This window comes from Populus nigra, chromosome 2 (assembly GCF_951802175.1).
Source record: "Populus nigra chromosome 2, ddPopNigr1.1, whole genome shotgun sequence".
In the NCBI taxonomy this organism is placed as follows: domain Eukaryota; kingdom Viridiplantae; phylum Streptophyta; class Magnoliopsida; order Malpighiales; family Salicaceae; genus Populus; species Populus nigra.
Window position 1 is genome coordinate 37947255 of NC_084853.1, and position 15069 is coordinate 37962323.

Here is a 15069-nt window from a genome sequence, read left to right on the forward strand (position 1 = left end):
TTCCCTCCCCCATGTGTTGCAGTTGATTGCAACTAGCTTAGGTCGGTGTAGTCATTTTGAGAGGCAGACTCGGTGCTGAATTCTTGATTGGGATCAAGAGAAATATTGAATTTTGGAGTCCTTACTAATATCAATACGATTTTGAATTAATATCATGGTGAATTTCATGATGTATAATATATAATCTCCTGTGTTGGGGATTTGCCGTCAAATTAGCAGCAGCACAGACCAATCTCCTGTGTTTGGTGATGCTCTAATATGGTTGTTGTGTCGTGCTCCGCTTCGCTGTGTTCTTCGTGGTTGGGATGTGATGTAAAAGCAGCGTTTATTAGTAAACTAATCATTATGTTATGTTTAAAGTAGCTATGATGTGCTTTTGAGATATAAAACGATCTGTAAAATTTGTAATATATTAAAAATATTTTAACAAATATACACACACATCATTTTAATATAAAAAAATTAAAATGTTTATTTAAAAAATAATAATGAAAAAAGTTATCATTAATTAAATCTAAATATCAAATAGAACTCGTTAATATAAAAAAAAACTTGTTTTGTTGTCAAATTTAGATTATCCATCAACTTTCTCTAAGTCACTATTTTTTTTAGGTGTTTTTTTTTTCAAATTTAAAAACTGAAAAATAAATAAAATAAAGTTTTGAATCAAAATAAAAATTCTAAAAACTAATAGGATCTATAACAAAGTCAATAAAAAATATGGGGACTAATCATAAATTCTCCATGTGAATCCAAGATAGGCCTCCTAGTTTTTTTTTTCCAATTTGATCTTTATTATTTCAATCATGTACTAATGCTATAAATTAAAACATATCTCATTAAATAAACCCACAATCAAATTTCAAAATATTATAATTACCTTCATATCTCAAGTAAATGCAAGGAATTCAGACCATTCACTAAAAACCACACACGAAAAATACTATTTAAATTTAAAAAAAAAAACGCATTCAAACCCAAAATGAATTAGAAGAGAAGAAGGAACCTTAAAAAATGACCGCCGGGACCATAATGGTTTCTGTATTGAATAAATTTCCAGGAATGGGTGGCTTAGGGTCCTCATGTGACATCAAACATTGACATTCTTTCCATTTCTGTAACCCACCAAACTAGCAATCTTGCTTGCCCTTCCACGCTCCTGTCCATCCCTTCTCTTTTCTTGGAGGAGACATTTTCAGTGTTGCTACTGAGGATTACAACTGCAGCGTCATGTCAGCCCCCTCGTACAAATCAGAGTCCCTCTCATGATTATGAGTTGAACAGTCATCCTTCCTATCAAAGTTCTCATTGGATATGGAGTTAGATGCCACTGGCTCTTTTATTAACCAGAAAAACCTAAAATTTGTTTACACTGTGGGTTAGGATATTGTTTTCATGTTTTTCCCTTCTCGATGGAGACCAATGTTCTTGTTGTTAACAGGGGTAATGCAGTCTTTTTATATTATTTATTGGTCATTATTAAATTGATTGGTCATTATTAAATTGATTAGGATAAATTAATGTTTTGCTTTTTTTTCAGCACAATAAAAGTATTTAATTACCCTTTTTATATATATATATATATACATATATATATATATATATATATAAACTAGCATTCAGGGATTTATTCATCTTTTTCTTTTTTTAGCATAGTGGAATGATAGACTTAGCCTTATAATAATAAATTTTTGTTATAATCGAGTTGAAAAAGAAATAATTTAGTATTTTAATAAATATAAAATATTATCTAAAAAGATGAGGTATTTGGCGTAATAAATGTGCTAGTGAGTGGAAGATGTTGCACTATTTGGGTGATGCGTGAGACATCTTCTAGCAGTCTAAGGGAGGCTTTTGAGGTGTCATTCGGATTGTTTCATCGTCCCTTTCATCTCAAGACAACACGTGAGACCAATAGATCTATGGTTTGACACTTGAGATATTTTTTTCTTCTTTTCTCTAACAACCCCAATTTCAACGCCTACCCCTCTAATTTTTTCAAGTTTCCCCTCAATTTGTTTTTCCTTCAAATTTAGTCTCTATTCTTTTTATTATTATTTTTATTTAAAATAATATATAAAATTGGAATTTTTTCAATCTTAACCTCCTTCAATTTTTTCATCTATCATATATGGTCTTCAATCTTTTGATTGTTATTTTTTAATTTTTATCATTTATTTATTTATTCATTAATTTTATCCCTCATTATTTTATTTCATTTAATTTGTATATCAAATTTGGTTCTCATTCTTTTGATTGTTTTTTTTTATCATTTTCTTGATTTATTATATTTTTTTAATTTCATCCTCATTGTTTTATTTTATTTAATTTTCATACCAGATTTGTTCCTCAATCTTTTTATTGATTTTTTTATTATTTTCTTGATTTATTTTATTTTTTAATTTCATCCTCATTGTTTTATTTCATTTAGTTTTTATACTAGATTTGATCATCATTATTTTGATTGCTTTTTTTTTTTTAATTTCATCCTCATCGTAGAACCTCCTAAAGTTGGGTTAATTTTCAAAACTTGCAACTCATGAAATTCTTGATAGAGGCTTAACCAAGAATCTAAATCCAAACTAATTAAAAGTTGAAGAATGAAATCGAGTAAAAAAAATATAAAAAACTTTGCAAAAAAAAAATCAAAATAATGAAGAAAAAATATAATAGGAAAAAAACAATGAAGGGTGAAATTAGAAAAATTATTCAAATGAACAAATTATCTCAAACTCTATACATAATAAGTAAAAGAATTGGAATCAAATATGACAAAGTAAGAACTTGAATAGGGATGAAATTGAAATAAAATTATAATTTCATGAATAATTTAAAATAAAGCAAACAATAAGAAAAAAAATCGTGGACTAAATAAAAAAGAAAGAGTAGTTTAATGGTTGATATGAGAAATTGCAGGTCAGGTGTAAAGACCGAGGAAAAGAGAGGAAAGAAAGGAGAAGAAAAAAGAAATAGCCGCCAACGGTAAACCAATGAACTTATCTATGCACGCGCTGCTTTTTCATGGAGAACATATTGAAACACATCAGAAGCAACCCTGAAATGACAATTTTGGTCTCTTGAATCAACCGCACGCGTCATCCTAAGATGACAGAGCGATTGACATTTGCGTAACACACATCATCATATTTTTTAAATTATTTTTTATTTATGAAAATACTTAAATGACCTCATGACACGACCAAAGAGTTGATGTCTTTTCCCAAGTGTAAGAGTGTCGAAGTAATAAATAACTCGGCAAGACCGGGGTCGAACCACAGGGAGGTTAACTGTATAAACTACTAATAAAGAAATAGATAATAATAAAAAAAGAATTGAAGAGAGCTTTGAGAAGTGATATTGATGTAAGGATTTAAACAAATATAAAACAATTGTCAAGGTTAGAGAATCCACTAATAGTATTTCATTTTAATAATGCTAATATTGTAAATATTATCAATGATTTTCTGACAAATGATACTGGAAAAAAGCAGGTTGAAAATTGCTCTCGTGCGAACGCAGTACCCCTTCTGTCTTTAGAACATGTTTGGGAACGCGGTGCAAACTCAAAAAATTTAATTTTTTTTTGCTAAAATTTAATATGGTTTGTATGTTTTGAATCGTTTTGATGTGTTGACGTAAAAAATAATTTTTTAAAAATAAAAAAATATAATTGACATGTATTTCAGTACAAAAAATTATTTGAAAAACAACTTTTAATCTCCGCTATTTTATTATAGTTTGTTGGGAAATCAAAGGACATTTCTTGTTGGCAATTTAAAAGCTTTAAATTTTAGCGTTCTATTTACAAGAATATATATATCATCACGTTACCCAAAAAAAACATGTTATTCTCAAGGTATTCACGGGTTATGGATACCTGGTTCTTATTGTTAATTTAAAAAATTTAAATTATTTTATTGTATTTTTAAATTATATTAATATATTGATATTAAAAATAATTTTTTTTATAAAAAATATTTTTTTATATATTTTTTAATAAAAAATATTTTAAAAAATAATCTTAACGTAAAACACGCGCAAGAACTCTAAAAGTTGATATTGAGAAATGCTATCGACTCTACAATGAAGAAGGAATTGTTCACTGTCCTGTTAGCATTCAGAGATTGTGAATTTTAAGGCATGTTGATGATTATAACTTAGTAAAAAAATAATAAATAAAAAACCCTGAGATAATAGGGGTTTTTTAAAAATTAGTAAACAATCCTTTGAGAGAAAAAAACTATAAAATAACAAAGAATAATTTCTAATTAAACCAAATATTTAATGATGCAACAGAAAAAACATGAATTTAAAAAATAAAAAAATAAAAAAACAAATGAATATTTTTCTTGCACTGCATCATGGGTCAGATAATTATTTTTTTATAAATTTAAAAAAAATAAAAAAAAATAGAGATGGTGATATATTGGATGATATATTTTTCAAAAAAATAATATTTAGGAATTCATTTAATTTAGTTAAAAACAACTATTCTAAGAAAATCTAAATCTAACAAAGAACAACAATTAAAAAGACATGAGAAAATCTGGGCTACTTTGAAAATTAATAAAAATTCCAATATAAAAAAAATAATAAAATAATAGAGTCCAATTTATAATTAAAACAAATACTGAACGATGAAAGTGAAAAAGAATAAGTTTAAAAAAAAATAAAAAAATACCAAAATAAACTCGGACGAATATTTTAAACTTGGACTAATCTCTTAAATTTGCAACCATTAAATCTTAGACACATACTCAATCAAGAAGCTCAACTTAATATTGATGGATGAAATTATAAATAAAATATTAATTTTAAAAACTTTTCAAAGTAAAAAAATAAAAAGCAATAAAAAATTAAAGATAAAATATGATATTTAAATATAATAAAGGAAGGTGAAATGATAAAAGAAATTCAATTTTAAAAACTATTCCAAATTAAATAATTATCAATCAAAAAAATAGAAATTAAATATGACATATAAAAAACTTGAGGATGGTGTAATTCAAAACAAATTTCAATTATATAAATCAATTAAAATAAAAAAATAACAATTAAAAAAACAAAAATCAAATCTTAAAGCGGTCTGCAAGTGCCCAAGGAAAGAATAGCGTAATTTTCTTCTCATTTTCTTTTAGAAAACTTGTGCCTACTCTTCTAAATGAGAGTTGTGAGGGAGATTGTGAGTGATTTCTAGTAAAGGAGGCAAACTCAAAGGGTTACATATAGAGAGAGAAACGAGTTTGACAAGGTTAGAGAGAGAAGCAAGAAATTTCAAATGAGGAAGATAAGATAGGAGAAAATTTGACAAGGAATCCATTAATTGAGTTCAAACTTGGTTGGTAAGATGATTTCTACTATCCCTTTCATTGTTCTAATGATTTTAGCATGAGAAATATGGAAACCCTAAATTTTATTTCCAATATTCTTGAAGAATGTTTGAAAAATGAGTGTTTTGAAGTAAATTGGTTATTTTAACATGGAAAGGGTATAAACTAGAATTATGAAAGAAAATTGAAATGTACCAGGGAGGAACTCTACACCTACGGCCGAGTAATAAGGGAATAATAGAAATTGGTTTAAATTGTGTGGTAATGTGTAGTTACACAATATGCATATATGAAAAATGATTTTTAAGATGCGTAATGTGATGGTAAAGAATTTAAAATTTATATAATAGATCTCAAGTTCAAGTTAAGATATATATTTTTTGTAAAATTCTAGAACAATTAGAGTTTTATTTCCTCACCTAAATCTATAAAATATATTTTTTAAGGGATGTGATTTCCTTGAATCTAAAAAAAAATAAAATAAAAATGATGATGGAATAAGCTGCTAGTTAAGTATACAAATTATATGTTTCTTGTCGGTAATGAAAAAGTATAGCTATGAAATTGTGGGAAGAATCTTGATGTGTGAATGTGTAGCTATAAAAATACGGTGTTGTTATTGAATAATTCAAAAATAACAAATGAATTCATGAAAAGATTTATTTAATCCTCAAAGTAAGTTTATTTAATTTAAAAAAACAATAAATTTATTATTTCAATTCATAATAAATAACATATGTAAAGTACTTTTCCCACTAAATTTAGATTTTTTTTATTAGTTTTCAAATAGAGAAAATACATGTATTTTTCAATTAAGTAAAATTATGAGTATTCAAAGGGAACCCGGGGAGTAGTGCCGGGTCCAATTAGAAGAGACGAAGTCAAACAGCCGGCGCGCGTCCTTTACTTTATAATTTCTATGCTGACAAGCCCCGCCCCGCCAAACCCAACAAAACAAATTCATTTAACAGAAAACCGCGGGGATTTAACTGAACACTACAAACGTCAAGCATCGGTCAAATCGTCAAATCAAAACTCAGTTTCTCTAGTTCATCTTCCTTCTCCTGGACAGGAATTTTTCGAACCAATGAATCCCAAATTAGGGTTACGTTTTATTCTTCTGCTTTTACTCTGCTACTCAATCGAATCAAAGTGCAGAAAAGGCTGCGATTTGGCTCTAGCCTCCTACTACGTTTGGCAAGACGCAAACCTCACATTCATCGCCGAAGTTATGCAATCAAGCATCTTAAAATCATCAGATTTCGACACCATCCTCCGTTACAATCCTCAATTGCCAAGCAAAGACAGCCTCTCATCCTTCATCAGGATCAACATCCCTTTCCCCTGCGACTGTATCGAAGGTCAATTCCTCGGCCACTTCTTCAACTTCAACGTCAGATCTCAAAACACTTACACTGACGTCGCTGATACATACTATGCGAAATTGACCACGATCCCGTCGTTGATGTACTTTAATAACTACTCCGAGTTTAATATACCCGATAACGGAAAACTCAATGTGAGTGTTAATTGTTCGTGTGGGGATAGCTCGGTTTCTAAGGATTACGGCCTGTTTATGACGTACCCGCTCCAACCCAACGATACTTTGAATTCCATTGCCAATCAGACCAATGTTACTCAGGAGTTGCTGCAGCAGTATAATGCTGGTTTCAATTTTAGTCGAGAGACTGGTGTGGTTTATATTCCTATCAAAGGTGATTTGTTTATTTGTTTATTTTTAGAAGAATTGGAGAGATAATGTTTTGTTTTGATAATTAGTTAGTTGGGGGTAAATTAATTAAGAAAACACACAATTAATAAGTACTGGGGTATTTGTTTGGAGAACTTAGTCTATATTTCACGGTCCGGATTATTAAATTTATGTAATTGAATGTTCATTAAATTCTAAAGCTATTTATTGATGCCTGAAATAACAGTTTTTAGCAGTTAGATGCTATCAATTTGTCTTACCGCGAATCTGTTTCTTCTTTATTTACAGATGCAGATGGTAGCTACCGGCCCTTGAAGTCGAGGTAATAATTTATTTATTTTTACTTATACTACATTCTAAATTTGTTCTTCGTTTTTTACTGTTTGTTTGTTTGTTTGTTCATTTGTGGGTTTTATGAAATTATTACATGTTGGTAATTTCCTTTTGTTTTTCATTTTTCCCTTTTTCAGCACAGGTGCTTTGGGCTTCTCTGATTCTTTATTTTGATATTGGGACTTGAATGTAAGATGATAAAATTCAAAGTTACTTGCTACTTTGAGCTGACGTTGTACTTTCCTGTAACCAGGAATAGCAGGTGGAGCTATTGCTGGCATAAGTATAGCAGCAGTAGCTGTGGCACTGTTGTTGGCAGTTCTTATTTATGTGGAATTTTACAGAAAGAAGAAGGAGAAGGGAGCAATATTGCTGTCGGCATCTCCACAACTCTCTCCACGAATTCTTCATGGTATTTCTATCATTATCCCTGTCCTTTATTTATGACTGAAGAGTTCTCAATGAATTAATTGGTGTCAACAAGTTTCTCTTTTTTTTTTTCTTTTAGAGAGAACATTAGGAATCGGTTTTGCATGAGGCATGAGCTGATTATATTTTATTACGGGGCATGGTTACAGGACTCCCATGTATGGCTAAATATCCGCAGTGTTCCCAAAATCTTTGTTTCCAAACTTATAGTTGCTAGTTATGGGTTTAATTTTAGTACTAAGTCCTCAATATAGTTCAATTTTCAGTTCACTAACACTTTATCGACATTGCAATACAATTGTGGCATGCCATCAAAATAACTCTGTTGCCACAGTATATATGTCATGTTTATTGAGTGTAGAGCTCAGTCCTATCTAACTGGATTAGGATAGTTCTTCAATGTATCTTGTTTTTAGTACCATGATCACCATGCTCCACTTTATTATTGTTCTTTTTCATTGTGTGAATGCATTTAAACACAATCATCTCATCTTATGATTCTGGAGAAAATGAAATCATGTAGATGACTAAACATGTCAAACATTTCTCTTTCTTGCTTCAGTAACTGGCTCCAATAGACCTGTGAATGCGACTAGGTCTCAAGGTCTTACAGGCATAACTGTGGACAAATCTGTGGAATTCTCTTACGAAGAACTTGCTAAGGCCACTGATGACTTTAGTCTTGCAAATAAGATTGGTGAAGGTGGCTTTGGGACTGTTTACTATGCAGAACTGAGAGGCGAGGTCTGTAATTACTGTAATTTTTATTTATTTATGATCCCCATTGTTAAAGCAATGATATAACATCATGCATTTTCGTGCGAGGTATTGAATGTTAGTTATTGAGTTTTAGTTAGTTTGGCACCTTCACTGAGTTTTTAATGATAAGTGGGGGTGCCTGATCTTTGTTCCTGTTTTTATATTGGTAGTTATAATCTCCCATCCTACCACATAACATAACCGTCAAGGAATGGATCTCAAATAAAACACAGATCCATTTATTGTAGAAGGCCATTTATATTTATGTTATTGAGGACAGGCTTATTCGGCATATTTTGAGTTTAGGATAATGTTACTTTGCCACGATTTATATTAAACACTTGATGTGAACTGACAAGACTTTGATTTGTTAATTTGATTAGGTCATATATATGATTCTACCTGCTTTAGATAGATTTATGTTTGTAGAACATAGGAGTCCTAGAGCCAACTTCATATAAGCTATGTGAGGCCTAGTCATTGGTCAATTAGAACTGGGAATTCAAGTTGTGGAAATGAATGAAAAAAATTCTACTGGGTGAATGGTACAGGTGGATAAGCAATTACATTAACTGTTAGCATCTGCCTGGCTTGAATTGAAATAGTGGTTGCTGAATCTACATTTCTTAACATCCTCTGTGTTCTTAAGGATTGAGGTCCACGCCTTTTCTTTTCTTAGATTTTCTTGACTCATGCCAGCATAAAGGGTGAGTGAAATTTTGTCAACGTGAATTTCTGAACTGACTTCAATACTTTCAGATCGATTGTTTCAGATTTGGTTTAATTTGGAAGAAAAGTGTACAGTCTCAAATGCTGGAGTTCTGTTTAGCTTTGGAGAAGTTGAACTAAACCAACTGAACAAACCTATTTATATTCTTGAAATTGCTTTTTAATTTTTTTATCAATTTATCATGCATTTATAACATATAAATGGGTTGGAAAATATGAAGCGCCTTAAAGTGATGTACCTCAACTAAAGAACCTTGATCAATGTATGTTGCATTTTTTAATCATTGTCTATTTTTAAATTGAACAGGATGGAACTGGTTCAATTTGGTTCAGTCTGGATTCAGCTATTTAGTTTTGGAATTTTGTTAATAAAAAAACATAGACATTTGATAGCTGAACTGACCAAATGCTCACCCCCAACTGGGCACCCCCAAATGTTTATTGCATATTACACTTATTACATGCGGTATAATTTATTTTTTTGACTTGTTATGCAGAAAGCTGCAATCAAGAAGATGGACGTGCAAGATTCAAAAGAATTTTTTGCTGAGCTCAAGGTTTTAACACATGTTCACCACCTGAACCTGGTAATGCATTCATGTTTTTGCAATTACAAGAAATATGTACTGTACTTATGAACATGAAGCTGTGCTAGAATCTTTTCTGTACTTGAGAAAATGTAATGCATTTTTATTTAGGTTAGCTAACAATTTGCTGGAAAATTCTTGAGATTACTTTTTAGATCTTCATTTTAAACTGGAGACAGTATCTTCTTATCCTTTAATTAATTTCACCAATTTTTCAATTTAGCATGGTACAGAGGAAGGCACGGTTAGCCTTGCATTCTCTGTTCCAGGAACAGTGAGTGCAAAAGGCCTATATTCATGTGCTTAGCAACTTTGATAAAGTTACTGCACCCTCTACTCCTTTACATTAGTTTTGATGTAAATAGTTTAGTCCACTTATTCACCCAAAACCTTGCACACTATCTGTTATTGGCAATGTTGGGTGCACGTGTGAGTGAAATGTCCCACATCTGTTTATATACAAGATTGGACCCATAATCCTCTAGTTTAGGCTTTTGGACTAGAGGTGGTGTCCATCATTATGTGTAAGCCCTCGTGTCGCACAGATCAATTCAGACATTGAGGCCCATGCATCTCCCCAACACATACAGTTCCCTAACAGGCAACACAATTTGGAACACTGTATATCTCTTCCATGGGGGCATGATCTAATTTTACGTCTACCTCGTCATAAATCCATCCTATGCAACATAAATAATAGGAAGATCTACAGTTGCATAGGTATATGGAATTTCGAGATTGTTATGCAAGTAAAGAAATGTGCTCCATGTTATATCAGGACATATCATAGACCTTTAGAGCACTCTGCCATGTGACATTTTTTTAAAAAAAAATTTCTGGAAGGAATTATAATTGGCTAATATTGAATGGTCCTTCTATTTCTGGATGGAATTTATGTCGATTAAACATATTCATGGATCTGAGTTGTAAAAATAATTGATGGATGTCCTGCAGGAAGGATTTTTGCATGTCAGTAATTATTTAATTACCATTGTTATGGAAGTGAATAAAATAGCTGTATGTGCACTTGATCGTGTGTATCTGCACACACGAGTTGCATAGATGACCTTGTTAAATTTTGAAGTTTTCTTACTTTCAATGAACTAGTAATGTTTTTACTTGTACTTTATGCACTAAGTAGTACTATCTACACTTAATTGCAGGTTCGATTAATAGGATATTGTGTGGAGGGTTCTCTTTTCGTAGTTTACGAGTACATTGAAAATGGAAACTTAAGCCAACATTTGCGCGGCTCTGGTGAGGCTACATGTCCATTGTGAACATCATTTCTAGTGGCAGGAGTGTCTAGAATGGCAATGATAAAAGTGTTGCTTGTTTGCAGGGAAGGATCCATTGACATGGTCTACAAGAGTGCAAATTGCCCTTGATTCAGCTAGAGGTCTTGAATATATCCATGAGCATACTGTCCCTGTTTATATTCATCGTGATATTAAATCAGCAAACATACTGATAGACAAGAACTTCAGGGGAAAGGTTGGATTGATATTTTTCTCATGATGGCGTCCCATTTTAAGCCTTTTTTCACATAGCTGTCCTGAATCCTTTATTATACAGGTTGCAGATTTTGGATTAGCAAAACTAACTAAGGTTGGGAGTGCATCTCTCCTTACACGTCTTGTGGGTACATTTGGATACATGTCGCCAGAGTAAGACATTTTCTCCTTTAACAATTCTATAAGAAGATAAAAACTTTGGAATAGGTTTCAGATAGGATCATGTTTAGCTTAACTACTGGCTGGTTTCTGGAGTTCAGAGAAAGAGCCCAAAATCTGTGTCAGAGCAAACAAAGTTTTTATGAGTTGTGTGATTTTACCTTATTCTTATCTGCAAATTTATGAATGTCATTGTTTGGAGCATCTGATATAATTTTAAAGTAGGGTCAGTAAATGACACATGTAGGTGGCAATGAAAATGTTCTGATAGAAGGCTATTGAGAATTTTGTATTGCATCTATTATCCATGTGTACTTTGATGGCATAAACCTCGTGAAATCCAAAATTTTTCGAACCCCGAGGTTTGTTGCCAGGCAATGAGGGGTATGGGATGGGAGGTTGATCACCCAGTTTATAATTCAGGACCCAAAATGTGATGGAAATAAAAAAAGAGTTCATGAGGGTGGTGAAACATGAATGAGTGAGTCATATGGAGGAGTCTGACTATAATGCAAAAGAGTTGTTTTTAGAGTGGGAAGATATGCGTGCATAGCACTGCTGCAGCCAAATAAGATTTTTGGGTGGTATGATTATAATTATAAATCTAATAGAGTTAGAAGTATATCTGATGAAGTCCCTATAGTTTGCAAATGAAAATTTAATGCCATTTTTAGTCTACGAGAATTATGCAAGGGTATTTCATGCATCTAGCAGGACAGGGCAAAAACTTAAATGATATTTTTATTTTTATTTTTATTTTTGATGAAACATGGATTAACATTTCCCATGCTTCTATGCAGATATGCTCAATATGGTGATGTTTCTCCAAAATTAGATGTTTTTGCATTTGGAGTTGTCCTCTATGAACTTATTTCTGCTAAAGAAGCTATCGTCAAGGCAAATGATTCTAGTGCTGAATCAAGGGGCCTTATTGCTTTGGTTAATTTTCTGCCATTCCTCTTATATCTATTAATTTCCGGATGTCAATAGATGGGTTTAATTTACTGCTCCGCTGAAGCTTGAATCAATGCTGAGCCAGACAGTTTGAACTACCATATTATACCAGGCTTAAGTGGAGTTGAATTGAACTTTACTAGCGCATTTGAGACTCTCATAGTAAACTTCCAAGCCTGTCTATGTGCTGCTTCCGAATTTTTCTCCAAGCTGACCTTTTTTTTTACTTCATTCTACAGTTTGAGAATGTTCTAAATCAGCCTGATCCTGGAGAAGATCTTCGCAAATTAGTTGACCCAAGGCTTGGAGAAGACTATCCACTCGATTCAGTTCGAAAGGTAAAAAAAACTTATCATGGAAATAAATATCAAGATCCTGTTTTTGCAGTCAGAATTAAAGCTAAGTGCCTATTTTGGTCCCAGGTGGCCCAGCTTGCCGAGGCATGCACTCATGAGAATCCTCAGGTGCGGCCGAGTATGAGATCCATTGTGGTTGCCTTGATGACTCTTTCATCATCGACCGAGGATTGGGATGTTGGCTCCTTCTATGAAAATAAAGATCTTGTCAATCTGATGTCAGGAAGATAAAAGGCAATGCAACGGCATCACTCATGTCAAAGCTTGCCTTCCATGAAGAGCGGACGGTGACATGACAAACTCCTCTAACAGTGAAGCCCCACGGCCCCCGAAGCAGAGTTTTGGATTTGAGTTGGGGGAAAGAGATGGCTTCTTGTTTGCACCTCCCTCATCTAATTTGAGTTGTTTTGGTAAAAGGAAGTTGGAAAACTGGCTGGATTTTCTTTGATTAATATTTTACAAGAAGCCATAGCTAGCAGATGTAAGGCTGTATCATGGCAGTAATGTAAGGCGGGAAAAACTTTTTCCTGTACTTCAATAATTACGATTAGGGTAGACTTGGACGTGGCATACTATAAAACCCATCGACACAGTAATTGATTCTCTATAGTCTATATACAATATACAAGAGAGGAACAGGGAATATCATTGTTTTCCAAATCCTACGTCGTGTCCCTTGCAGTGGTATTTTTATTTGATTATGTTTTTGGTACTGCAGTGAAGAATATTTTTTAAAAGTATTTTTTAATTAAATATATATATAATTTTAAAAATATTAATTTAATATTTAAAAATATATATATATACTAAAAAAACATATTGTAACGCAAATAATTACAATGAAACAAGAATTCTTTCCGCCAAGATAACAACAATGCGACAAGGACTCTTAAGGGTGCCTCGTTACTTTAGCTTAATCGCTAGTTTCCGGAGCCCTGTTATCCTACTGGATAAAAAAAATTAATAAATAAATATTTGTGTCATGAAATTCCTTTTGGTATTGTTATTAAATACAATTTAGTAGGTTAAATTTAAAAACTATTAATTCAACTTATTATCTAACTTTTGTGTTTCAAATTAAATCATATAAGAGACGTGATTCATTTAACTTGATAGATCCAAAAATAATTTAAACAACTAGTAAAAAGCATGGTTTAGTAAAAATAAAAATCAAAGATAATTTTTTTTTAATATTAACATGCTGACATATTAGATTGATCTAAACTTCACAGCTTAATCCATTAAACCCATAAACCAGATTATAAACTCCATATTTAACAACTTTGTTTTTTAAAAAATTATTTTTAAGTTAATGATATGGTAATAAAAATAAAATAGATGCTCATAAAATTAAAGATCAACCAAATATCGAGAAGTTTGTTTGAGACTGCGATAATGTCATAAAAAATAAACCGAAACAAATTATGAATATCAATTAAAAATCAAACCAAATGTTGAAAGATAAAATTAATAAAAGAAAATGCCAAAAAAGATTCAATCAAAAGAAAAAAAATTGGAAGATGGATTTCAAAAAAAAAACAATTTGACACTATTATTATAAAACTCAACATTACGGGTCAACTTTGAAACCTTTTGATTTGTCTTCTTATTTATCCCTAATTTAAATTTAACATATATTGAAGTTGACTCAACGTGATCCAGTTGACTTGACGTATCTAAAGGTAATTTGGATGATTAATAATAGCATAGTTTGACTTAAAAAATCTAAAGATGATATTTTTATTATTATTAAGATGATGACATATTGAATTAACTTGAGTTTTATAGCTTAACTCGCAAAACCATAACCAGATCAAGCTTTGTTTTTAAAACTATTTTTTATATAATATCTTTTCTTATTTAGATAAAACTTCAAGTCACTCACCCAGTCTAATATGTAACAAATTCTTTTCATTTATTTAGATTAATTGTCTTCTTGCAGGACTTATAAAAGCTATCACGTGACACACCACATTTTTATTTTATCATAATCGACAATCGACAATGGGTTAGACGTGGAAAGAGAGTTTGGGCAGCATATGAAACTCAATTGGGCTAATTGTACAACACTGGGTCCCAACAGGCCTCGACTTAAAAACGAAGGGCCCAGATCCTTCTGGAATTTGGAAACGTTTTCGAATTTTAGTAAACTAATCATCATCGTCATCACGGTCGTCATCGTTAGTTTGAAAATACTTTTTTATTTTA

General features: G+C 31.5%; 1 protein-coding gene across 1 annotated transcript; it reads left to right on the top strand.

The window, feature by feature from the left end:
* Positions 1-6245: 6245 nt before the first annotated feature.
* LOC133682275 (lysM domain receptor-like kinase 3) lies at positions 6246-13521 on the top strand. The gene is made up of 11 exons (XM_062105558.1): positions 6246-7045; positions 7330-7363; positions 7719-7786; positions 8366-8547; positions 9789-9878; positions 11042-11135; positions 11221-11372; positions 11454-11545; positions 12352-12490; positions 12745-12843; positions 12928-13521. The coding sequence occupies exons 1-11, from the start codon at positions 6250-6252 to the stop codon at positions 13090-13092; spliced, it is 1911 nt and encodes a 636-aa protein (XP_061961542.1). The 5' UTR covers positions 6246-6249; the 3' UTR covers positions 13093-13521.
* Positions 13522-15069: the final 1548 nt, after the last annotated feature.

What these genes read in the sequence shown, in the direction of transcription:
- LOC133682275 (XM_062105558.1), top strand. Translation starts at nt 6,250, where the DNA reads ATGCTGACAAGCCCCGCCCCGCCAAACCCAACAAAACAAATTCATTTA. An exon ending in GGTTTATATTCCTATCAAAG is followed by an intron (nt 7,046 to 7,329) that starts GTGATTTGTTTA and finishes CTTTATTTACAG; the next exon opens with ATGCAGATGGTAGCTACCGG. An exon ending in ATGCAGAACTGAGAGGCGAG is followed by an intron (nt 8,548 to 9,788) that starts GTCTGTAATTAC and finishes CTTGTTATGCAG; the next exon opens with AAAGCTGCAATCAAGAAGAT.